Source organism: Myotis myotis, unplaced genomic scaffold, assembly GCF_014108235.1.
Source record: "Myotis myotis isolate mMyoMyo1 unplaced genomic scaffold, mMyoMyo1.p scaffold_m19_p_15, whole genome shotgun sequence".
Taxonomy (NCBI): domain Eukaryota; kingdom Metazoa; phylum Chordata; class Mammalia; order Chiroptera; family Vespertilionidae; genus Myotis; species Myotis myotis.
The window spans coordinates 14668028-14693035 of record NW_023416319.1 but is presented as its reverse complement, the minus strand read 5'-3'; the positions used below and the strand labels follow the sequence as shown (position 1 = coordinate 14693035).

General features: G+C 47.5%; 1 protein-coding gene across 1 annotated transcript in view; it reads left to right on the top strand.

The window, feature by feature from the left end:
• Positions 1-2028: 2028 nt before the first annotated feature.
• The window catches only part of SORCS3 (sortilin related VPS10 domain containing receptor 3), a 514894-nt gene continuing 491914 nt past the window's right edge, over positions 2029-25008 (top strand). The window contains exon 1 of the mRNA XM_036336059.1: positions 2029-3130. Coding sequence (XP_036191952.1) covers positions 2504-3130 — 627 coding nt within the window. The 5' untranslated portion in view covers positions 2029-2503. The remainder of the gene's footprint in view (positions 3131-25008) is intronic.

Below are 25008 nucleotides of genomic sequence, written 5' to 3'. Positions count from 1 at the left end.
AGGGAACCCTCAGCTTTACTCTTGAGAACCACTGCCCTCCTTGGGGGACTTCAGAGATCTTTGGGGTTTGGCCCTTCTCTGAGGGCCTGGGGTCTGGAATGACACACCCTGCTGGGTGTATGAGCCCGGTACTGGAGGTCTGCTGGGCAGCCCAGATAAGTATACTGTGCCCCCCACCAGCTCTGCCCAGAGTCCCAGCAGAGAAGCCTCGCAGGGCTCCTGAAGCCTCAAGCCGCCGCTGGGCTGCAGCGCAGAGCCTCCCCGGCAGGGGCGCTGGGAATCCGCAGATAGCCGCTTCCCTCCCGAGTCCGGACCCTGCGCCCACCTCAGCCTGCGGAGCAGAACTTTTCTCCGTGCGGCCCATCGCCCGAGGTCTTGGGAAACCCACAGACGCCAGGACCCGCCTCATGCTGGGCTGGACGTTGCCACCAGCTTGGTTGTCCCGCCCAGCCTCCTCAGCTCCCATTTGCCATTTTAGCTCCCGGTGGAAAGCGAGTTCCATGGAGTGGGACTCCCAGCACCACGGGCTGCCGCCCCCCCCCCCCCGTCCCCCTCCGTCCCCCCCCCCCCCCAGGCTGCTCAGATTCCCCGGAGCCACCTCGCCTCCTCCGTTCCTCCGGCCTCCCTTGGCACACGTTAGGGGCTCTCCTTCTCTCTCCCCTGTCCCTTTGCAGCCGTTATCTTGCCTCCAGCCTCCACGTCAACTCCCTTTCTCTATATTCCCTTCCCTTCTTTTACCTTCACTCCATCTTTCTCCCTCCGCCTCCCCGTGTTTCCCTCCCTCTAGCTCCGTTTCAACCGTCACCCACAAAGGAACTCTTCGTGGAATCCCCAAGAGGAAGAGAAGAGCCTGCGGGCCATTAAGTTCTCCAAGCCCCCTCGCTAATTCCTGCTCCTTTCTCAGAATATCCCCTCCTCCAGCTCCGTGCACCCCGGCCCTTTTAACCCCTAAACACCGGGAAGCTTCTTGGAGGCATCAGCTGAACTGCAAGTCCCGGGTCTATAAACCACCTGGAGGTTATCCTGGAATGTAGTTCCCCCCCCCCCCCCAACTCTCCTTCTCCCTACAGGGCTTAAAGGTGCAGCCGCGCTTCTGCAGGGGGCACAGGAGGGCTGAACCCTGTAACTGGCAGCGGGCACCGTGCAAGAACATGGAGCTCGCTCTGAAACGAATCTAGGCGCCACCTCACAGGGTGGGGTGGGTGGGTGGGGGGAGTGGTGGAAAGCCTCTCTCTGAGCTTAAAAGGGTCTGGGCGAGGGTCTCTCTCCAGCTACTGCTGGGGGGGAGGTCCCCAGAAGAGAGCCTAGGAATGGGCTGGCAAGCCTCTGCTGCCACCGCTGGAGCCTCCCAGTTCTCTCCCTCGCCTTCTAGAGGCTTAAGGAACAGTTTACCTCCTCGGGTGGCGGGGGGCCAGGGGTGCCTTGGGCGCCAGGGGGAGGAGGGCTATCCTGACCCGCCAGCCTTGCTCTGTCTCGCCTTTCTGACGACTCACAGGCTCGTAAATGCAAACGCAGCCCGTGCGTGATCCGAGCCTGCCCACAGCCCCAGCACACCCCTCCCGCCCCCACACCCATCGCTCACACGCACACGCACACACACGCGTGCAAATGCACACGCACGGAGCCGAGGACCTGCGGCATACCCAGACCGCCCGGCTCAGCTAAGTACCCCCACCCTGGGGCGCCCCTCGCCTCCCCACCGCCCGCCTGCGCGCACGCACGCGCACAGGAGCACCCTACGCGTTCCCCGCCCAGGCGGGAGGTGCAGGCTGCGAGGGGTGGGGGCCGGGGAGCCGGAGTGGAGTCCCCCGTCCATCCCTCGCTCAGCTTCCTAGTGCTGTCTCCCCACGCGCCAGCTCTGGCTGGGCTCCCCCTTGGCTCCCGAACCGGAACAGTTGGCGCTGAAAACACTTTACTCCTCCTCCCTTGAGACCCATCCTGTCCTCCCGGCGTGCTGTCTCCCCCCGCCCCCCCCGCCTACCCCAACGGGCCGGAAGAGTAACCCCCGAAAAGCAGCAAGAAGCATCTCCCAACTCTTCACCGGGAGCAGGTTGGAGGCTGGATTTCCGAGAGACTGGATTGGGGTCTGTCACCAGCCCCTTCTTCTGGATCGGGCTTGATTTTCGTATTTTCAAAGAGGATCTGCTCATTATCTTTGAACACTCCTTTTTACAAATTTCTGTTGGAGCTCGGTGGGGAAGATTCTGGGGATCTTATTTTAAGGGAGAAAAATTAAAAAAGCTCCGAAGGGGCGTTGATTAATTTCCCCCGGGTTTGGAATCACCCTCTGGACAAGAGAGCAAGCGATCAAGAGCGAGGAGAGGAGTGGAGAGGACCCAGGAGGCGCGCCAGCCCGAGCCACCTCCTTCGCGGCCGCCCCCTCCCCACTCCCCCGACACACACACTCGCTGGCTGGCTCGCTGGCAGACGCACACCCCGCGCGCGGACCCGCACCGGCCGGCGCCACACACTCCGCGGCCCGAGCCTGGGCAGCCGCAGCGGGATGGAGTTGGCGCGCACCGAGCGCCCCGCAGGTTGGCCCGGGGCGTCCCTTGCCCGGACTGGGCTCCTGCTCCTGTCGACGTGGGTCCTAGCCGGTGCCGAGATCACTTGGGGAGCTACAGGCGGTCCTGGGCGCCCCGCGGCCCCGGTTTCGCGGTGCCCGGCTCTGCTGCCTCTCTTGCCGCGGGCAGTGGCCAGCCAGTGGCCGGAGGACCTGGCGACAGCACGGAGAGGCGCCGCGCTTGGGCGCCGGCCCGGACCAGAGCCGATGCCCCTGGCAGCCGGCGGTAGTGGAGGAGATAAGCAGGAAGATGCCGGGGGGCTGTCGCCGGCAGGTGCACGGTGGGGACAGGGCATCCCGGCTCCTAGCAAACCTGGCGGCTCGAGGAGGAGTCGCCGAGCGCAGCCCCCCAGTGCCCTGGAACACGGGGACTCCCGGGCCGCTGCTTGGTCCGATGGTTCCAAGGGAAGCCGTCCTCTGGCCAAGGGGCTCCGGGAGGAGGCGAAGGCTTCGCGGGCCGGGGGCGCGGCGGCCGAAGAGCTCAGGCTGCCCAGCACCTCCTTCGCGCTGACCGGGGATTCGGCCCACAACCAAGCCATGGTGCACTGGTCAGGACACAACAGCAGCGTAAGTACTCGCCGCGGGCCGGGGATCCCACTGTCTCCCCGCAGCAAGGGAGCATGGGGGCCAGGAACGAGGGACAGATAGTTACTCGAGGGTTGGGGGGAGCACCATGACTTTTAGAGAGAACAGGTTGACCTAGCTTCCCCCACGCCCCCAACAGGTTAGTGGAGTTTGTTGGAAGATGGTGTGTGTGTTTGTTTATTGGTGACCCTAGGATTGGGGCAGCACGGAGGGGAGGGGAGGGTGAAGGAGCTTAAAGATGAGCAGAGGAGAGGGATCTAGTTCTGGTGTACTTGGCTTGGAGTTTTCCTGTTGGGCGATTGAATTCGTAGTGAGGACACTGATTTGGGGTGGGAGCCGCTGGACAGACTGACAGATTCTAGGGACAGCCAGGGCTCCCTTCCCCTTTCTCCTCTCCAATCACTCGGAAGGGAGCCCGGGAGATGGAGGCCACTCAGACCCCTTACTCCTGCCCGCCTTAGGGTCTCTGCTCTCTGCTCCCGGCCACTTTCTCCCAGCTCCCAGCCCTGGCGGGACACAGGGCCAAGCCGACCCCAGCCTGGTCTCCAGGTGACACTAATTATGCCCCCCCCCCCCCCCCCACCTGGGCAGTTGCCCTGGAATGCTACAGGAGAGGCAGCAAGAAAGTTTAAAGCGTGAAGTGAAATTCAGCACCCATTCCCCTCACACATGCCCAAGCACATACAAGTCGCTGAGCAAATAAACTCGCCTGGGCCGAGTCGTCCTGCACTACATACAATCCGCTCGCGAGTGGAGATGGGTCCTGTGTGCTTCCAGCACACCTCTCCACCTCCACTCTGCGGCCAGGTTCCCCGGGAAGCGGCTGTATCGAGAGGTGGCGCCCTCGAGTCCCCTCCCGTGGCTCTGAGCTCTGGATCCAGCGCTGGGCCCCGGCCGGGCCGTCTGCCCCAGCAGCCGCTGCAGCCGCAGCAGAGCGGCCCAGAGGGGTCCCTCCGCACCCAACTCGCCTGCACTCAGCGCGGTGCAGCCAAGCCCAGGAACAGCTGGGAATGGGCTCTCGGGTCGGAGAGGAACGGCCTCCCAGGATTTACCCCACTCCCCTCACTTCCGTTGCCGCCCCACTTCAGCCAGTCTCACAAAAATCCTTTTCTCTTCTCTGGCTCTCCCGATGGGATGGGACCCCAGCGTTGGGCAGGAGGACGGTGGATGTCTGCACAGGCAGCCTGGGGGAACTCATTGGATGGGAAAGCGCCGCCCTCCTCCCTTTGTATGTCTCTTCATGACTGGCATTAAAGATTGCCCTGCGAAAATTTCATCTTATTTTAATGGGGCCTGGCTGGGGGTGGCACAGGGGGTGAGAAGCGAATAACAGGAAAGCTAGGAGTCTGCAGAGCGCAGCACGTAGGTAATCCTGAGTACAGATTCCCTGGTTCTTAATGATACACACCGCTGGTAGCCCAGCCTGGGTAAGGGGTGCTGGGTGGGAAGGACTTGGCAGTCCAGATCCTTGGCAGCCAGCACAGTGCGCTGCTTCATCTGCCCCTAGCAAACACCCCCATAGCTTTGGAGTGGGCAGCTGTGGATGTGGGGAGTGGGCAACATGTGCCATTGCAGGGATGGGTGATTGAAGACTTACAAGTTCCCAGAGGAGTATGTGTGTGTATTCCTTCCTGGGAGAGGAGGATGGACAGGCTATCTTGAAGTAAATGTGTCCTCGGAGGAAGAGGCGATGTCCTCATGTACCTGTGACTTTATAATGAATTACACATTAAACTCACTCTTCCTGAAGAGTTTTCTTATACCTCTGCTTTTATTTTAAGGATCCGTGTGTGTGTGTGTGTGTGTTGACAAAGCCTTGAAGATGGGACGTTAGAAAATAGTAGTTGCTTTTTGTAAATAGTAGTTAAACAAGCATAGCCTTCTCTGCCTGTCTTGTGTGCCTGTGCACAGCAGAGGAAGTGATGGGGCATGTCTTGCCCAGTGTTCCCCGGGGAAATGACTCTTCAGTTAAAAGAGGGCCAGTGGGGCCCGGGGAGTGGACAAGCTGGCCTTGGAGTCTATAGTAACAGTGATGAGGTTTGGAGAATCCACAGACAGTTCCCGGGGTTTATTGGTTGTGCTGGTGGCATGTCTTACTGTTCAAGCAAAAGGCAAGGTAGCACAGCTGGTGCAGGGACTCCAGGGTGCTCTCTTTCTCTGGTCCAGAGGAGGACTGGCTCTTGAGCTCCTGGGCTGGACCTGCCTCTTTTGACCACGCTTTGCAGGCAATGCCAGTGAGAAAGGCTTTGCTGAGTATTGGTCTGTGATGATCTGAGGGAATATGGGGAAACACTAACATGACTCTGTCTTTTAGAGACTTTAAAAACATAACCCCTTGGGAGAGTAATTGGGAAACCAGTTTCTACTACCTTACCCAGTTGGTTTCTTCCTCCCCTCTCCCTGTCCTGAGGGAGTGAAAGAAGGTGCTCTAGATAAAATCCAGGTGAAGAATGATGGGGTTGATGGGCCTTCTGAAAGGTCCAAGTGGAGAGAGATGGCCCCAAGGCAGACAACTTGGGTCCCACATAAGGCTCTTTTGACAGGAAAAGAGAATTCCATCTTCTTTTCTGGCTTCAAAAGTGTTAAACACGTACTGCTCTGGGAAGGCACCAGGTTAACATGTTCTCCTGCCAAGTGCCTTTGGTGGACCTTGTTACTTGACATGGGTTTCTTTCTATGGGAGTTTTCGGTCACCCCATATAACTAGAAATTGATCTCCACTCCGACAGTTTGCAGTCAGGCATGCAGAGTGGGCATGCAAGGCAAGGACCTCCACCCCACCTCATGCATCCAGCATGTATCCAGGGGCTCAGTGGGCAGAAGGGTATCCTTGTCCCAGGCTTGGAACATGTATTCACTTTGGTCCCAAGAGTGGTGAGGGATGACATGGGGGCCAAGGGGGAGGTGCCCAGCAGGCTTGAGCCAGAATGCATCAGGAGGGGATGGAGTCTCAGTCCTACCCCCCGCCCCCCCCCGCCCGGTTGGTTCCCCACTTATTGTTCTTGCCCTGCCAGGTGTTTTGGGGGAGAGATAAGTGGACTTGAACTTGGAACCTGAGTGATTTGCCATTCATTCTCTCTGGTTATCTCCAGCTGGGATCCTGTTGATGAATGGGTTAGAGGATGTTCCACAAACACCCAGAGAGAGCCCAGTCCCCGTGGTTTCCAGGGGAACAGAAAACCATCATTCTGCCCTTCTCCCACAAAGGAAGGAAGATACCCCTCTGCTTGGTCAGTGAGTTGGCAAATGGCCGTGGAGAGTTGTGAAGGCAACCGTCCATGTTCCATGCTCCCTCCTCCCTGGAGTAATCCTTGGTGGGGATTTCCATTCCTGGTATTGAGGTGGCAGTGCTGCCCCTCTTTAGATGGACCCCCATTCTTTTCCAGCAGCTCACTCCCAGAGCATGGATTTGCAGGCTGCTGCCCCTGCAGTGTATCTGGTCGGAACCACTTGCCAGATAGTTTTCAGTTAATGTGCCCAACACTGCAGCTTGGTGAAGAGAAATGAGAGATGCTGGCAATTCCGGGTTCCTATCAGACCACCCTTCCCTGAGCATGCTAGCAGGTGGGGGCACACGGATTCTCCCAGTTGGGATTTCATACCCTTACCTAATTCAGCTGAACTGTGCTCTAAAATATTTACTCCTAATGTACAAAATAGTTACAGATTTGATCCGATTAATTGTATTCCATGCACTGGAGCATCTAATTGTGGCTCCCAAACAGATTTCTCAGATAGCTTTTGGCTGGATTGTCTAGCCTCCATTGTCTGTGCTCACAGTCCCCATGTCATAATTTCTTAATGCATTTTGCCTTCTCAGAGGCTTAATAAAGAAACCTGCCACAGAAGCCGTTCTTCGAGGGGCTGCCAAAAAGAATCTGTTTTTAATTAATATTACAGGGGAGCCATCTCAGTGGAGATGTAGCTGGGCAAGGCAGAAAGCACTAATTGCTCCTGGTCACTGTTGGTCTGGGGGAGGGGTTAAGAGGAGAGGGTTGACACAGGCTGTTTGTCTGCTCTGTGCTTCCCCTGATGTCTAGGTTACAGCATGTTATTTGCGTCTCAGATCCTGCAGTGATTTCCAAGGTGAGCAGAAGTTGCAAACTCCTTAATTGGGAGGCCTGATCGAATGATTGCAGAAATGTAGTGGTTGGAGCTTGCTTTGGAGTTGACAAGAAAGGAATGCCAGGAAGTGGCTTCTCCAATGGGATGTAAAGGAAGGGGGGTGGTGGCTCCAGTGGCAAGAACGCTCAGGGAGCAGAAGGGAGAACTGCTGTTCCCTCGGGCTGTGTAAATCTACTATTGCAACGGAAGGAATTTAGGAACTGGAAGGAGCTGAGAGTTGCAGCATAGCCAGACAGGCTGAGATAGGAAGATGAGTCTGAAGGCCAGGGCTTTATCCAAGGCGAGGTGTCCCTGCGGCATGTGCTTTGACTCACCTGTTGATCTCCTGCTTCCTTTGGCGCCTTGGCTGGCTTGAGACACTTCGTGCACAGGGAAAAATGCCAAAGGATGACTTTTCCAGCAAGTTTGGGAGAAAAGAGACCTTGTGGAGGAGGAGGTGGAAAATAGAATGCTAGTGCCTGGTGGGCCACTTTGAGTCATCAGATCTGGCACTGTGGGGTGGATGGAATTGGGCTGACCATACTTATCCCCCTTTGAACTGGAGGGTGACTGACTTTGTTGGCAGCGAGTAGAGATAAGAGAGCTCTGCCTTACATGGAGTAGGTACTCAGTCATGTTGGACCATGTGGGTAAAGGAGGATAGTCCCACGTCTCATTTAACAGAGGCTACAAAGGATTTGGAAAGTCTCATCCTTTGGGATATCAATTTCTTTCCCAGCCGCTTCTAACTTGACAGCTGCTATCACCAGGAGTATTTCAAGCAGTATGTCCACATTGGAGCTGGCGTACCTTTAGCCTTTAGATTCAAATCAGAAGTCCCTTAGCTTGGCATTCAGGGTCCCTCACTGTGTATATTCTTGGTCTCTTTCTCCAACTTTTATATTTGACTCCTTCACTCTAGCCAAGGCAGCCCCTTCACTGTGCCAAGCCTCCTCTTGACTCCAAGCCTTAGCTCTTGAGTCTCCTGCTATTGTTATTCATAGTATAGTTAGAGATCCAAACACAGCACCTTTATGGAACCTTCCTTAGAGGCATTTATTTCCCCTTTTCCTATGTACGTATAGAATTTATAGACTGCCTTAGCTGTGGTAGGGGTGGGGCAGTCTAACACCGTCTCTTTTTTTAAAAAAATCTTTATTGTTTAAAGTATTACATATGTCTCCTTTCCCCCCCCATTGACCTCTCCCTGGACACTCCCCACCCCCCAGCACATGTCCCTACCCACCTAGTGTCTGTGCCCATTGGTTATGCTTATATGCATGCATACAAGTCCTTTGGTTGATCTCTTACCTCCCCCCCCCCATCTCCTATTTTCCCTCTGAAGTTTGACAGTCTGTTCAAGGTTTTTCTGTCTCTGGATCTATTTTTGTTCATCAGTTTATGTTGTTTACTATATTCCACAAATGAGATCATGTCCTATTTATCTTTCTCCAACTGGCTTATTTCTCTCCGCATAATGCTCTCCATGTCCATCCATGCTGTTGTGAATTGTAAGAGTTCTTTCTTTTTTACAGCAGCGTAGTATTCCATTGTGTAGATGTACCACCGTTTTTTAATCCACTCATCTGCTGATGGGCACTTACACCATCTCTTAATAGCATTGAGTTTATACACCTGGTTTATCATTCATATATGAATTTCAACATAAGATTTAGAGGCAGCTCTATTCCATGTAGTAAGATAGAAATAGGGACTAGTCAGCAGTCTTGGCTTCTTTCTTATGTACTCCAGAGATTAGATGGACTCATATAAGATATTCAACCCTTTGCTAAGTATTTCCTCTGTATGTGCCAGTGGTCTGGGCACAGGGGCTGGTAGGAGTGTGATGGAGGGAGAAGACAAACAAAGACAAGGCAATGTTTGCCTCAAGGTCCTTCCAATATGCTTTGGATATGAGACTGCTCTTATAGAAAGTAACACATGACAACAAGACAAATGCCATGGGTGATATGTGGTCAATTGTCAAGTGACCATTTTAGGCTATGAGTTCAGAGGAGAGAGGATCACTGTGGGAGATGCTACAGGCATCCTAGACTCACAGAATGTCAAGGCTGGACATGCACTTAGAAATTGTCTTCATCAAATCACTCTGCACAGAGATGAGGGATATGAGGCTCAGATAGGAACATGGCAAGGACTCCCTACTGGTCTTTCTTTGTGTTGCTGTCCTCTACTCACTCCCAGTTTTCTCCTTTCTACTTGGGTTTATAGACCATTTTCCTGACAAGAGTATTTATGCAATTTATTTTTCACTCAGGTGAGATATGCTGCCCATGTTATAGGTAGGATAAACTGAGGCCTAAGATGAGTATACATGAAGTTAGCCAGAGAGGCTTAGAAATAGATTCTCCCTCCTGTTCCCAGGCTGTGTGCTAGGGCCCCCCTGTGTACCCACTCTGGCCCACCCACCGCCGTGGCTGCAGACAATAAATACCGAGCTTGTTAATGTTGGACAACCTGTATCTTTGTAATGGTAGTTAATGGGGGCCTCTTGTGAGTCACCTCATTATTTGTGTTAGTGAATCAAACCTGGTTGCATCATCAGGAACATTTTGCTCATTTATTTTGATCAGTGTAGTTTGGGTTTAATTATTTATGGAAATACTATTTTTTTATAGTACATTAATGTGCAATAGTAAATTAAAAAAAAAAAACTAATGGTGTCTAAGAGCTTAAGGATTGCATGAATAGCTCTCTACTATTAACTCATTGATGGCGAGCGGAGGAAACCATCCCTTCTGGGCTGATATGAGAGGGACCCAGGGCATGGTGGGACCAGCCATGCAGGGCTGTTGGTCAGTATAACTGTGCCCAGTTACTTGGCACACACTGGAAGAGAACCTAGTTTAGGGGAAGAGCTGTTTCTGTCTTTTTTTTAAAAAAATATCTTTTTTATTGACTTTAGAGAGAGAGGAAGGGAGCGGGATAGAGAGACAGAAATATTGATGAGAGAGAAACATTGATCAGCTGCCTCCTGCATGCCTCCTACTCGGGATTGAACCTGCAACCCAGGTATGTGCCCCGACCGGGAATTGAACTGTGGCTTCCTGATTCAATCAGTGAGCAACACCAGCTGGGCTGCCTCTTTTTCTTAATAGCTGTGTGACATCAGGCAAGTTGTCACCCTTTTTAGCTATTTTTTATCTACAAAAACAGGGTGAAGATAATACCTCTCACATTGGGCTGTTGTAAGGATTAAATAAGACACACATAGCAGAGGGCTTAAAAGAAGTGTTTGATCTGAAGCAAGCCTTTCAGATACTTTCAGTTGGTTTTGTTTTTATTTTTATATTGGAAGGGGCTTTCCCGTCATTTTCAGATGGAAACATTGAAGCACAGGAAGGAGGGACTTGCCTAAAGTTTCTCAGTGAGATGCTCATTTCAACCCCCTCCCATAGTCCATGGCCTCAGTCAGATGTGTCGTTGTGATATCTGTCTTCTGTGTGGTCCTGACATACACAGTGAATGAAATTGAGGAATGAATGGCTGGGGACCTGGCTTCTTGAAACTCATACTTAGACTTTGTAATAGAAATGGTTTAAATCAGATGGTTAGAAACAGGTTAAAGATTACACTAATTCACAACTAATAAGTTGAATATTTTTCCAGGATTCCATGGAGTGAAGGGTTGAGAAAGGTATCCAGAAAGATGAATTTTAACATAACATAGGTTCCCTTGGCTTGGGCATCTATGATTATCCTTTATAGTGAATCATAGAAGACTTCTTGAAGAAGTGAAATGTGTAACTTTAAGAAAATAGGAGAACTGGGCTGCTGGGCTGGTTGGTAAGCAGAGCCTATAGTGCCCAAGACTCAACGTGAGGTCATGGGATGGACCTGACAGTCCAGGTTTGCTTCTCCTCTCAATCTCCTAACTTTGCTTTGTGCCTGATGCAAATTGGGGATATCTGTTGCTGGAACTATCTGCAGACTACTTGCTGTCTCTTTTCCAGAATTACCATATTGGCCCAAGCCATCCATATCTTGTAGTGATTGACACCCATCAAGTTACAGACTTGAATTCCCTTTTTGTCTGTATTCTATGCACCAAAAATGGGGCCTGAGATTCCTACACAGACACTCGAGGGACTGTTGTCCTGGGAAATAAAGGGAAATAAATAAGATGAAATAGTAGAAGAATGCTGCATGAGAAATTGTCCCAAAGGAGAGAAGAGCAGCAGCAGCCTGCAGTTACATCGTGTGAGGGGTCCTTTGGTGACCGAGAGATGAATAATTGATTGAAAACAAAGCAGTGAGTCCTGAGTGTTGATCATTCAGCCTCTTCCTGCAGAAACAAGGAAATGGATGCCTTGTACAAATATTCCGCAGTCCATTCAACCCATGGATGACTCAACTAAGACTCTAGAAATAAATTCAGCCAGAAGTGATGCTCAGGCTTGCTTCTCCCATCTCTCCTGCATTTTCTGCCTTTGTGCTTCTCACTTTTTTGTGTGCATGGTGGTCAGTCAATAGAAGCTTATTGATTTGAATGACATAAACACTTTCTTACATACTTAAGACTGCCTGAGTGAAGAATGAATGTCTTGGGGTTGAGGAAGTGTCCGGTCTCCTCTGGCTGCCTTCAGGCCTAGGGTCTGCACCCCTGGGACATCACAGTTGTCTGTCACCGGATCTCAGGTTCCACTTGCCTGACTCAGTACTCTCAAGGTCTTTTTGGCATCTATGGTGAGGTAGGCACTTTCTTTTCACTGCCAGATGGCTAGAATCAGGTTAAAGATTACGCTGATATATAAGAAATGGGCTTTTTCTTTTTAAAATCTGTTCTCAGTGCGAGATGGAAAACAATTACTGAGGTGAACATTTTTTTTTCAGGGCTTGAAAAGTGGCTCAAGCTGCTATATCCAAACATGGTTAAACATAGTGGGGGAGCTTATCTACAAGAGTTTTGAGCCCATAAGAAACTTGTTTTCCAGGTGTAAAGGAAGGGTATCTTTAGAGGCGAAAGACTTGATCATATCACTGGGTTTCTTTCAGTGTCATTCATGCTTGAAAGCAAACTTTTGACTGAAAGATTTCTGAAAACTCTGAAATGTCTTTTCTGTTATGAGATGGCCCCCAAGCAGCAGTGACTTTGAGCAGGTCTCTGAGTCTTAGTTTCATTGTCTATAAAACGGGGATGATTACTGAGCTTATAGGGTTGTTTAGAATCTTAGAGATTATGACTACCCATAAGAGGTCTAGTGTAGTGGGCTATTGTATTGGTTAAGAATGTTAGTTCTCATTATCTGCCTAGATAGGAAGTGGGGCAGGTTGAATGTCTAAACATCTGTAGCAGATAAAATGGTAGCCTGCCATATTCCCTTAGCCCTTGACGTTTCTCTACATGTTGGCCTGATTTCTAACCACCAGCATCAGGGCCTTTTTGCCCACTGAAGCTTGATTTGATCACCCAGGGCACAGGCTGGAAGTGTCAGAAATTAATTCCCATCAAGGAGTAGGGAGAAGCCACCTATCAATGACTAGCAGAAGTTGGATGAATACCCCAGCTCCCTTATCTCTGAGGCTGATTTTCTACACTGTCTTCCAGAGTTTCCAGTGGGATGACACCCCAGTTGACCACTGTGGTAATTTGCTTGCTTTATTGGCAGCCCTTTCCATCTACTCCCTTATCAGTATTTCTTGGGATTGCCTCCCAAATAAACTACGTGACTTGTAAATATCTTTGTACGTGTGTATATATTTATATATATAAAGAGATTCCTTACTGTAAGGAATTGGCTGACATTGTTATGGAGGCTGAAGAGTCCACAATCTATAGTTGGCAAGCTGGAAACTCAGTATTGCTGATGGTGTAGTTTATGTTTGAGTCTGAGTCTGAGGCAGGAGAAGACAATGCCCCAGTTTGAAGACAGTGATGCAGAAAGGAAGAATTATTTCTTACTCAGCCTTTTTGTTCTAGTCGTGCTTCAATGGATTGGATGAGGTCCATCCACATTGAGTAATCTGCTCTACTCAATCTTCTGATTCCAATATGAATCTCATCCAGAAATAGCTTCACAGACACACCTGGAATAACGTTGGACCAAATATCTGGGCACCTATGGCCAGGGTCAGAATTTCCCTCATACTTAAAAAAAATCCTACTTAGGGCCATACCTGGCATGCATTAGTAATGGAGAGGGAGATGACATCACTGACTCTGGTTCTGAGAAGGTCCTCCTTTAGTGTGGCACCATCCTGAAGAAAGGAGCCCAGTTCATGGTTATATTGAGTGGCAGAAACATGGTGTTGAGGCTTTGAGAAGACATACCCCTTCAAATTAGTCTTCACTGTCATTTCTCAGGGCTAAGGAGCCCCACCTTACCCCAAGGCGTGCACTTAGTCTTCTCAATACACAGAGGGTCCTTAAAATTTGGACCTCTACCTCCTGGCAGGTGATATCCTGACTAGGAATAGGGTACAATTCCTGTTTTTCTTAAACTTTGTTTTGGCAGGGAGCAGCTGAGCTTATAGTTCATCAGTGAAGGTCATCATGACAGGCTGGGAAGAATATGAGCCTGAGAGTTGGGATCTCTAGACTTGGGTACATTACAATCTTCAGCAAGTCATCCTTTCTTAGGTGTAGGTGAATAAAGACCCTCTCAGGTGTAGCAGCTTATATGTATATGAATTAGAGATTTTTTTTAAAAAAATGGGTCCATTAGTAAGGAGAGGGTCTTGAATGATGATAAAAAATGTAAAATGCTTCTTTCAAGAGTTCATACATTTGTTCTATCCCAAGTATATGTGCATTCTCTTGTTGTTGTTGTTGCTGTTGTTCTTCTTCTTCTCCTTCTCCTCCTCCTCCTCCTGCTTAGTATGATGCTAACTTATTTGAATTTTCTAATTCAGTTTCTTTAGTTACAAAATGTAAGAGTTGCATAAATTGATGCACGCCCATCTCACCATAAATTAGATGTGATATGAGGTCAATCATTTATGTGTGAAATGGGGACATTCCTATTTGCTCCCTTTATGTCGCAGTTAAATAATGAGATGCTGCACTTGGAAGCAATTTGAAAAGAATGCTTTTCAAAGTGGTATAAACAGGGGGAGCTATGAACTCGGTGTTAATTCACCTTACCTCTCCTTTGTTCCTTCAGTAGCTGGAGGTCTTTCCACAACAGATTTGAGACCATGTTACGACATCCACCTTCTTTTGCCTGCACCCACTTTCATTGTACATCCAGGAATAATGTACAATTTATTTCAAGTCACATCTGATATAATAAAAGTCTCAGATGGCAGTGTAGAATGGATGTTTAAGGAAAACATTTGTTTCAGGACTTGACCTATATTGATTGCTCTGCTTTCTTCCTTTAAGATAATATGAAGTATTGGGGAGCATCTACTATATGGCTAGTGATGTAGGCTGTGAACAAAGCATATGATACACACTGGACACCCACAAAGCTTAAAGTCTTGTGTGTGGGAAACACATATTAGATAAACATTGCCAAGAACAATGTGAGATAATTTAAAATATGTGCCAGTTTGAGCATACTTAGGAAATACATTAAATGCAATCAAGACCACAGTGAATGAAGACTAATAGAATGTTTAAATGTTATGGTTGTGTTTATTGTTTACAACAAAACCCAGTAGCATGGTAGGAAATAGATCTAATCCTCATGACTAAGCCTGTGTTGTTTGGTGAGGAGTCTTCTGAGCTTGGAGATCAAATCGATTATCTCATGTCCTGATAGTTGGTATGAATTCTGCCATCTTAGTTTGGGCTCATTTTCTTGTACAGCTTTTTGTTTTTGGCCATAGTATTGAGATATTCCAACTGCTTAATTGTATTATTATTGAATATTCTAATTCATACTGATTCCTTTATAGGCTGGCTTCCCTGTTGTCATCTAGATACATCTACTTATTCTACTCCTGGGGTAATACCTCTGTTTGTTTGATTCATTTTTTCTTATTTGGGGCTGATTTTCATTTTTCTGTGTTATATCCTCAAGTATTATTTTTCAGAGAGTGCGTGGGAATGCTTATTCCAATGTCCTGTAATACATATTGATAGATTCCTTTTAACTCTCAAAAGATCCTGGTTTGGATGATAGATAATATAGTCACCCATTGCTTCAGCAATCTTTTTTTTTTCATTCTTGGTATCTCTAAAATTTATTTTGCTCTCACATTGGCTTGAAGGTTCATATGTACATAGTAATCTAGGGTCAAAAAATGTTCCCTTACTTAGATTATTTGCTGGATTGCATCCTCTGCTGTTTTGGGATTATATGTGCCCCCCCTCCCACTCAGGGACTGATGGGGGTGAGGAAAAGGAGCTGCCTGCTGTGGGACACCTGTGGCTTTGTTCATATTAATGATGTAGAGCCCTTTAAGGAGTCCCGATGCATTACAACCAGATTCATACCAATTGGCAGTCTGATGAGGGGCACTAGACCCTCTACAGAGCAATTTGCTGTAGAGACTTATTATCCGAATACCTTTAACATAATACTCTAAAAAAGGGCAGTTTTGGCTACCTTTTACTTTACAAATTAAAAATATATTTTAAAAACTTCATCAGTATTAAGCAGGTATTTGTGTTGTGCCCTCTGTGTGTCAGACGCTGCTGAGCTCTGAATATATAATGGTGAGCAGTTCTCTGAAGGGGAAGTTCATGATACTATCAAAGACTACCCCTGGGACATTTAATGTGGAGAGGGCAGAGAGGCAGAAGCAGATGAGCTGAGCTCTCAGAGGCCCTCAGGGTCAATGAGGTGAAGAGGAGAGGGCAGAGTGTTCCGGTCACACAGCTTCTGGGGCATGAGGGAGCGAGATATCTAAAAGGGACAAAAAGGACAGGGTGGCTGGAGCAGATGATTCGTGGGCTAGGGGCTGGTGAGAGATGAAGCTAGACAAGCAGGGATGGGTAGGATCAAGCAGGACCTTACGAGCTCAGGGGAAGGAGTTTCTTCTTTAGCCTAAGAGCCAAGGCATAAGCCACTGGAGGGTTTAACATTGGAGAGTGATACAATTCAATTGACATTAAAAAAACCACTCTGACCACCCTGTGGTTTGGAGGAAGAATAGGATGGATGCTTGGAGACCAGCCTGCTGCTGTAGCTAAAGATGATGGTGGCTTAGGTGGTGGTGGTAGGATTGGGTGGGAAGGAGCCAACTGAAGAAATACTTAGCAGATGTAGTCGATGGTGTTGGCTCCTTTGTGTAATTCTTCACACCTCCCCATAACTCCCTTTGCTTTCCTAGTGCCTTTTGGGTTTGGCCTCGTGACTTGCTTTGGCCAGTTCTAAGCTTACTTAGCAAGAAGCACTGTGTATCTATACCTGCTGTGTTGAGCCTCTGCAGTGGCCGTGAGAAAAACACCCAGGCTAGCCGACTGCTCCTGTGAGGATAATGAGTGACAAATCACATGTAGCTACTCTGAGCCTAGATCAGCCGAGCCGAACCTAGCCATGAGCAGCAGAACTGCCCACCTGAGCCCAGCTCTATCACCCAACCTTCAGCTGCCCTGTACATTTCTGAGAATAAATGATTGTTGTGGAAATAAGGGGTTGAGATTTGAGTGGTTTGTTCGGAAGAAAAAGCTAACTGATAGAGTAGGTAAAACCAACAGAATTTGATAGATTGGATGTAGAAGATTTGTGAGGTCATAACTACGATGTAAAGTGAGGCTCACCTGTATTTCAAGGTCATTAGCCTCATCCATGCTCAGGGCTATCGTTAGGTGTGTCTTTTTGGTGGTTTCCTGCCACTTACCTTGCTTTACAATTCATGGCTTTCTTTTCTGGAGCTGAATGAGGTAGGTTGGCTACAGGGTCCAAAATAATTGATCTTCAACTTTTTATTTCTCACTCTCTTTTCAGCAGCCTAATCGGATTCCAGCAGAGCATTTGAGCTGAGTGGTCCTCAGATCCCTCTGTGGGGGGTCTTCAAGCCCTAAGCTTAGTGTATTCCTGTTAAAGTCAATTTCTGTTCTAGCTGTGAAGATGGGATTTCACTTATTGGGGTGAGGGGGACAATGTGGGGCCAGGGATTTTCTTGGTCTTGAATGATTATTTAACATACATTAATGCTGATAAAATATTTAGCTTTTAAATAACAAGTTTAATATAGGGAACCGTGGTTTATTTATTAATGGCAATGGCAGGGAGATTGGTAGGAGTTGTGCTAAAGTGCACTGTTGTGATTTTGCAAAGTATAGTAATTACTGTAATATTTTGTTGAATTATTAATATCTACTATGTCTGCAGGAACATAAGCTTCTGCAGTCAAATTCATTTCAAGATTGCCTCCCCCTCTTCTGGTTTTGTTTTGTGTTTTCTTTCTTGTGCACATATACATTTTTAAAGACATGGAGCAGGGTGGGGAGCAGAGCTGATTATCTTGTGTGAAACACCATTGTTACACCCTGCAACTGAATATAGGCAGACAGCAATGAAAAACTATTGTTCCCGAGGATGCCCTGCCTCAGCCAAGCCTGTTCATAGCACCAGACTGAGGGATGCTGAAGGAATCATGTCTAGGAGAGAAGGACTCATCAGTGTGCCCTTTTTGGGATCTGGGATGAGGAGAGAGAATAATATATATACATATGAGGGTAATATGCCTTTAAGCAGAGCCAATCTTACCTGCAGATGGAATTGGCAGGTGTTGGGGTATATGTACTGAAACAGTACCAGCCTCTTTATTAATAGTTTTAACAACTATGACTTAGTGTCTATTATGTACTCAAATGAGTTCAATGTGGATGATGATGGCTTAGAATCGGTTCTCAACCTGTGGGTCGCGACCCCTGAAAATACATCCTGCATATCAGATATTTACATTATGATTCACAACAGTAGCAAAATCATAGTTATGAAGTAGCAACGAAAATAATTTTATGGTTGGGGGTCACCACAACATGAGGAACTGTATTAAAGGGTCGCGGCATTAGGAAGGTTGAGAACCACTGGCTTGTTCTATGAATGGGCTCATTCTGCAATATGACTCTAAATCCAAGCACAAGTACATGTGGGATCATTCCTTTTGGTTGTGGTTAAATGGAAATGGGAATACAAGCTTTCATATCACCATGTACCGACTTTATGAAATGGCCCAAGTCAGTCAACATCTGAGACTCAAGTTTCCTCGTCTGTGCAATAGTTGCAAGGATCAAAATGAAGTTATGTATTTGAAAGGGCATTATAAACTCTAAAGTTACAGACATGTGTAAGGGAATGTTATTGTTATTAAATTATAGTAGGACTTGCTCAGGCTTATGGTGTGATTTTGTGGGGGCATCTGAGAGGATTCTCTGCTCAGTTACTTTTTGGCCAGAAACTTCACAATTTGGGAGTTGAGATTCTCTTAAAATAGAAGTAATTTTAGAGCTGGAAAGAACATGTAGTGATCTAACCACATCCTTTTCCAGATGTGGAAGATGTGGCCAGGAGAACCGTGGAGTGCCCAAATTCACCGAGATAGTGAAGGCACCCACCCCACTGTCCCTCTCCCTGACTCCAGTCCAGTGCTCTTTCTGCCCCACACTGATCCTCTTCAGTTTTCCATTAAGTTCTACGCAGGCTAGGGCGTTTCTCCAAGTAGGGATCCCTGGGCAGAATGAATACATTAGATGACTTATGGGATGACATAGGGGATGGGATGCGTTAGGAATCTTAGCTCTACCACTGGCTTTGTGTGACTTTGGGCAAGTTACTCTCTGAAACCCAATTCTCTCCTTTATAAACCAGGATTATAATTCCTGTTTTGTACAGCTGTTGTGAGAAGTAAGTGAGCTTGAAAGGCTTCAAAAATTGCCTGTCCTGTGGGAGAAGATACTTGACAATGGGTAGGAAATGATTATAAGGTGATAAGAAGTTCTGATGATTACCTTGGTCTGCCTCATAGTAGGTCTACTCCAGTGAGCCATTTCCCCCATCCCCCACTGTGAGGGTAGGTGTTTTTAGGGGAGGGGGAGGCTGCCCCTTCTAACACTGTAATTTCCCTTCCCCAGGGTTGAGTGCATTTCCTGCAGAGGGAAGACAGCCCTGTGATGGACACAGGGATGAGCCACCAGTTACCAATGGCCTTCCCTTTCTCTCCAGTCTCAGACAGGGACAGCTCTAGCCCCATTTTAATTTGCCCTAAAGGGGGTGAGGATGGCAGAGGGGTGGGATGGTGGTCTTCAAAGAATAGCGGGGGCTCTGGAGATGAGACAAACGAAATGGCTTGCATCCAAAAGTTGCATGGCTCTGTGTTGTTTGGGGCTTCTCTTCTTGATTTACTAAGGACGTTTGAGTTTATTTTTTATTTTTTTATTGGCAAGTTTATCCTGCTTCTAACAAGTCCATCCTGAGTCTCTTGTGAGCTGGGTAGGACTCAGTGTGAATTTACAGCAAATAAAGCAGGGCCACCTATGGGTGAACACTTGGGTAGAGGATGGAATTCCCAGGGACAGAAGGAAATCTGAAACACCCCAGAGCCTGTACCTCCTCTCAGGCAGGGAGGCTGGGCGGAATGTTTGCTGAAAGCAAAATAAGAGAAGAGAGGGATGCAGGAAAGTGTGTTCAGTTCCCCTTTCTGGCCCTTATCCTCCCCTGTGCCCAGTAATCACTTCTTTTTTCTTTTGTTAATATATTTTTATTGATTTCAGAGAGGAAGGGAGAGAGAGAGAGGGGGATAGAAATATCAACAATGAGAGATAATCATTGATTGGCTGCCTCCTGCATGCCCCACACTGGGGATTGAGCCCACCACCTGGGCATGTGCCCTGACTAGTAATGGAGCCATGATCTCCTGGTTCATAGGTCGACGCTCAACCACTGAGCCAGGTCAGCTAGGCGCAGTAACTTCCACTTATACTGCTCTCCTTGCTCTAGAAAAAAAGTCTAATACTAGTCTTTTGCTCCTTCCATTCCTTTTCCTGAGGCCTTTGAATTTTATTTACTTTATTTTCCAGTCTTATTGAGTTATAATCAACAACAATTGTATATACTTAAGGCGTTCAATGTGATTTTTTTGATGTATGTATACATTGTGAAATGATTACCACAATCAAGTTAATAAATGTAATCATCACCACACATAGTAACGATTTTATTGGTTGTGAGAACATTTAAGAGCTCCTATATTAGCCAATTTCAAGTATACAATACAGTATTATTCACTATAGTCACCATGCTGTACCTTAAGTCTCTAGAGCAGTGGTTCTCAACCTTCCTAATGCCGCGACCCTTTCATACAGTTCCTCATGTTGTGGTGACCCCCATTTTCATTGTTACAAATTGAACATAATTAAAGCATAATGATTAATCACAGGAACAATATGTAATTATATATGTGTTTTCTGATGGTCTTAGGCAACCCCTAGGAAAGGGTCGTTTGACCCCCAAAGGGGTCGCGACCCACAGGGTTGAGAACCGCTGCTCTAGAAGTTATTCATCTTGCAAAACAAACTTTGTATTCTTTGACCAACATCTCCCCATCCCCGAGCCCCTGACAATCCACTCCCTGCTTCTATGCGTCTAACTTTTGAGTTTCCACATATATGTGAGATCATGCAGGATTAGTCTTTCTGTGCCTGCCTAATTTTACTTGGCATAATGTCCTTCTGCTTCATCCATATTGTCATAACTAACAGGATTTCCTTCTTTTTTTTTTTTTAAATAGTAGTATATTTTTACTGATTTCAGATAGAAGGGAGAGGGAGAGAGAGATAGAAACATCAATGATAAGAGAGAATGACTGATCAGCTGCCTCCTGCACGCCCCCTACTGGGGATCCAGCCCAAAACTGGGGCATGTGCCCTGATCAAGAATAGAATTGTGACATCCTAGTTTGTAGGTCAACACTCAACCACTGAGCCACACCAGCCCGGCTGATATATTTCCTTTAGCAATATACCCTGAGTTGTAATTGCTGGTTTATTTGTTAGTTCTATTTTTAAATTTTGGAGGAATCTCCATACTTATTTTCATAATGGCTGTACCATTTTACATTCCCAGCAACTATACACAAAAGTTCCCTTTTCTCCAGGTCCTCACCAACATTTATTATCTTTTGTCTTTTTAGTAAGAGCCATTCTAACAGATGTGAGGTGACATCTCATTGTGGTTTTGATTTGCATTTCCCTGATAATTAGTGATGTTGAGCATTTTTTTCATATATCTGTTGGCCATTGATATGTGCTTTTTAGAAACATGCATTCTAAGTTTGCTCTCCTAATGGAGAATAGAAATTGTCCACCTCTACTGGGGATGGTTTGGAAAGGTATTTTAGGGATGGGGGGGGGGGGTCTTCTGAAATCATAGCCTGTGCCATTTGTCTAACTTTTCCGAATTCAGGACTGGCATCTGGGAGAGGGAGGCCACTCCCATGAGGTGAGAGAATAGGGCTCTGTACAAAGGCCAGCTTCTATTTCTGTGAAATGCTTCTAATGGTGGATTTTCTTTGGTTAAAGAGAAGAGAAATTGGGGAAAGTGCTATTCTCTTTTTCCCCCTTAAATTTTATTTATGTATTTGTTATAACAGTTTCCATTTGAACCATTTTTTAGGTGGCATTGGTTATATTCACACTGTTGTCCAACCATCACCACTATCTGTTTCCAAAGTTTTTTCATTGCCCAAACAGAAGCTCTGTAACTACTAAACCATGACTTCCCATTGCTTTGTTCCTTAAACAGCTGAATTCTCTTTTTCAGTGTCTGAGAAAGTATGGGGACTTTCAGTTTCTTCCCCTCTTCTGCCTTCTATCCTACCCTACTACTTTCTCCCTCTTAGCCATTCCTCTCACTATAGGGGCTCATGGAGTTGGAATGAGGTGAAGGCTCATAATATTAACGGCTGAAAAATGGGCATTTCTACCCCCTTCAAGTGCCATGTTATTCACTTGTAAAGGTAGTCACACTTTCTGGCACCCAGAGATACATGCCTCCCTCCACAGCCCCCAGCTTGTTCTTGCGAGGCATGGGTGGGTTATGCCAAATCATTGACAAGCTGGCCACCCACATCTAAGATGGTTTTGAACTTGTGATTTTATCTTAGCTACGCCTTTTATTCATAGGAGACTTATTTATGGATACCTGAGATCTTAAACAAGCACACTCCATAGGTGAATTATCTCCTATGTTCATTATTATTTATTATTTTTATTATTATTTATTATCTTTTGTCTTTTTGGTAATAGCCATTCATTAAAAGTAATGAATGATGATGAACTATGCAGTTAGGATTTGGGCACATATGAACCAATTCAGACTTGATCTTGGTCTTCTGGGGACATGATATCTAACATAAGCACATGTAGATAAAAGAATGGACATATCAAACCGATATTAGAACACAGAATGAAGCTTTTGTGGCTGGGCTCTAACATTTGTCAAAGGCCTACTATGTGCCAGGTACCAGTCTTGCGTGCTTCACATGTGTCACCCCATTTCTCCCTCACAGCAACCTGTGAGTTGGGGTTATTATGATTTCTAACTTAAGAATGAGGAAGCTGCTGAAGAGAGGTCACGTAGATTGCGAAGGTCACACAGCTAATAAGCTGCGGAGTCGGCAATGAAATAGAGGAACATGTCTTTTGAAGATGGAAATCATTGAGTCTACTATTATATTGACATAGAAATCGGGAAATTTAAAGAGTTTGGGAGAGGGGTAGGCTGAGTGTACCAGCATGAACAGGTGGGTAAAGGTGAAGAGGTCAGCTTTTATTTCGTTCTAGAATGAGGTAATTTTGTAAAAATAACAGACATTGAGGGCATTCTTATCATGTACCAGATGCTGAGCTATAACCTTTGCAGCAGCATCTCATTCAATCCTCACCGTCCTGAAGTATCCGTTATTAGGAGCCTCATTGTAAAGATGAGTAAGCAAAGGCACAGGGGAGTTAAATACCCGGCCCAGGTCAGATAGCTGGTGTGCAACTGAGCCACAAGTCCCCTTACACGCTGAGCCACAGAGCCTCGCCTGGTCCACTTCTCCATCAAGGAGAGCAAGGCCGGCAAGGGAGAGGGCCAACCACTGATCCCACCAGGCTCAGGTGTATTTTCCCACTTCCTGGGTCTCTTCCCAATTAGACCGGCCTGTTCGCTAAGAACCTTCACTGAGCATTTGTGCTTAACTTGCAGTGTTTCCCGGCCAGGAGCAGGATGACTAAAAGCTTGGAGGTGAGAAGCAACAGGGTGTTCCGGGGAACCCGGAGAGACAGGGAAGAGGTGAGACTGGATTAGGGAGGCTTTGCAGGTCCTGCTGCCAAACTTGCATTTATTTCTGTTTGCAATGGGCAACCCTTAGTAATTCTGAGCAAGGGAGACATGTCATTAGCAGTGGCATCAGTTGTTCTCAAAATATCATAAAACCCATTCTCCCTACTTGCAGGGAGGGAAAACAGAGGCTCAGAGAGGTGCAGAGGCTGGCCCGGAGGCTCCCAGCCAGTTGTTACCGGCAGCAAACCCAGATGCCCACACCACTGCTGTCTCCCCTTCCCGGAGAGCAGGCTCTGGCCCCTGCCCGCTCCCTCCTCTCACTGTGCGCTCTGTGCAGCAGTGCCCTCTCCATCATTAGCACAACCAGTGGGGTTCTGCTGTAATTAAAGGAAACGAAGGGGAGGAAGCAAAGCAGAGAAAGGGGGAAAAGCAACCACCAACAAAACATCAGATTTCCCACACAAACGCCCTAACAACAGCCATCTATCGGCTTTCATGGGAACCTGCTTGTTTTAAATACAGCAAAGGGGAACCCCATGCGATGGTGTGGGAAAGCAGGTTATTAAGTTCCCTTCAGGGCGCCGGAGTGAGGACTTAACTCCTTCTCTTGCCCTTTCTACCCTGCAGGGCAAAACTGATCAAACATGAGCGTTGAAAGAGACCTTGAATATCTTTAGCTCAACTTCTCTGCCAAGGCAAGGTTCCCTCCGTCACCTACCCCTCCCAAGGTAGCATCTCTTGTTACCTGGCTCCCCCTATCCCCAGCTCCTTAAATTTGCTGGACCAAAAGCTCATGTAGGGGAGGAAGGCACTTTAGCCAGCAAGAAACTGGTCACTCAGGCCTGTTGTCATTTATGGCACTGACTCCGGAGATGCCCAATTAATTCATTTATCCAGTTAGCCGCTTGCTCTCCGAAATGCCTTTTCTTGTTGCTGAGCAACTTGGGTAGACTTTTGACACGTGTATGCAGCTGGTGAATGAACCAGCAGTGTTTTTCTTTACCCTGGCACCCCCCCCCCCATTCCTCTAACACCTTTTATTCTGATGCACCAGTAATGAAGATCATCTCCACCAATCTCCAGCCTTCTCACCTTCCCCAGGCCTCTGGATGTACTTGCTGCCGCCTTAACACATTTCTGCAGGTAATTTTTATGCCGGGCATTTGTCATGGACAAGGAGAGTGACAGAATGTACAGGCACATCGAGACGTGCTTGCAAAATAATGGGATTAGCCCCGCTCAGGCAAGACATGGGAAGAGCTTTGGAGCTTTGCTGGTGGCGGGGGCCTGGCTGAAGAAGGTTAGGCTCCCAGGTGTTTGGGAAGGGGGCAGGCTCTCTCTGGGTGACACGGTTTTAACAAGGGCAGCTCTACTAGACAGTTCCATTTGTCTTTACAGTCTGCCCTTTGCTGGGAGTTGTCATCCCTCCCCAGCCCGGAGTGCCCTGAAATAAACAGGAAGGGGGATTTTACAGGAAACTGAAAGGGACAATATCCACCCAGGAGGGCAGCCAAGTGCCTTGAGGCCTCATCCTTGAAGTATAGGGTGCTCCTGTTTCAGGGTGTAAAAATG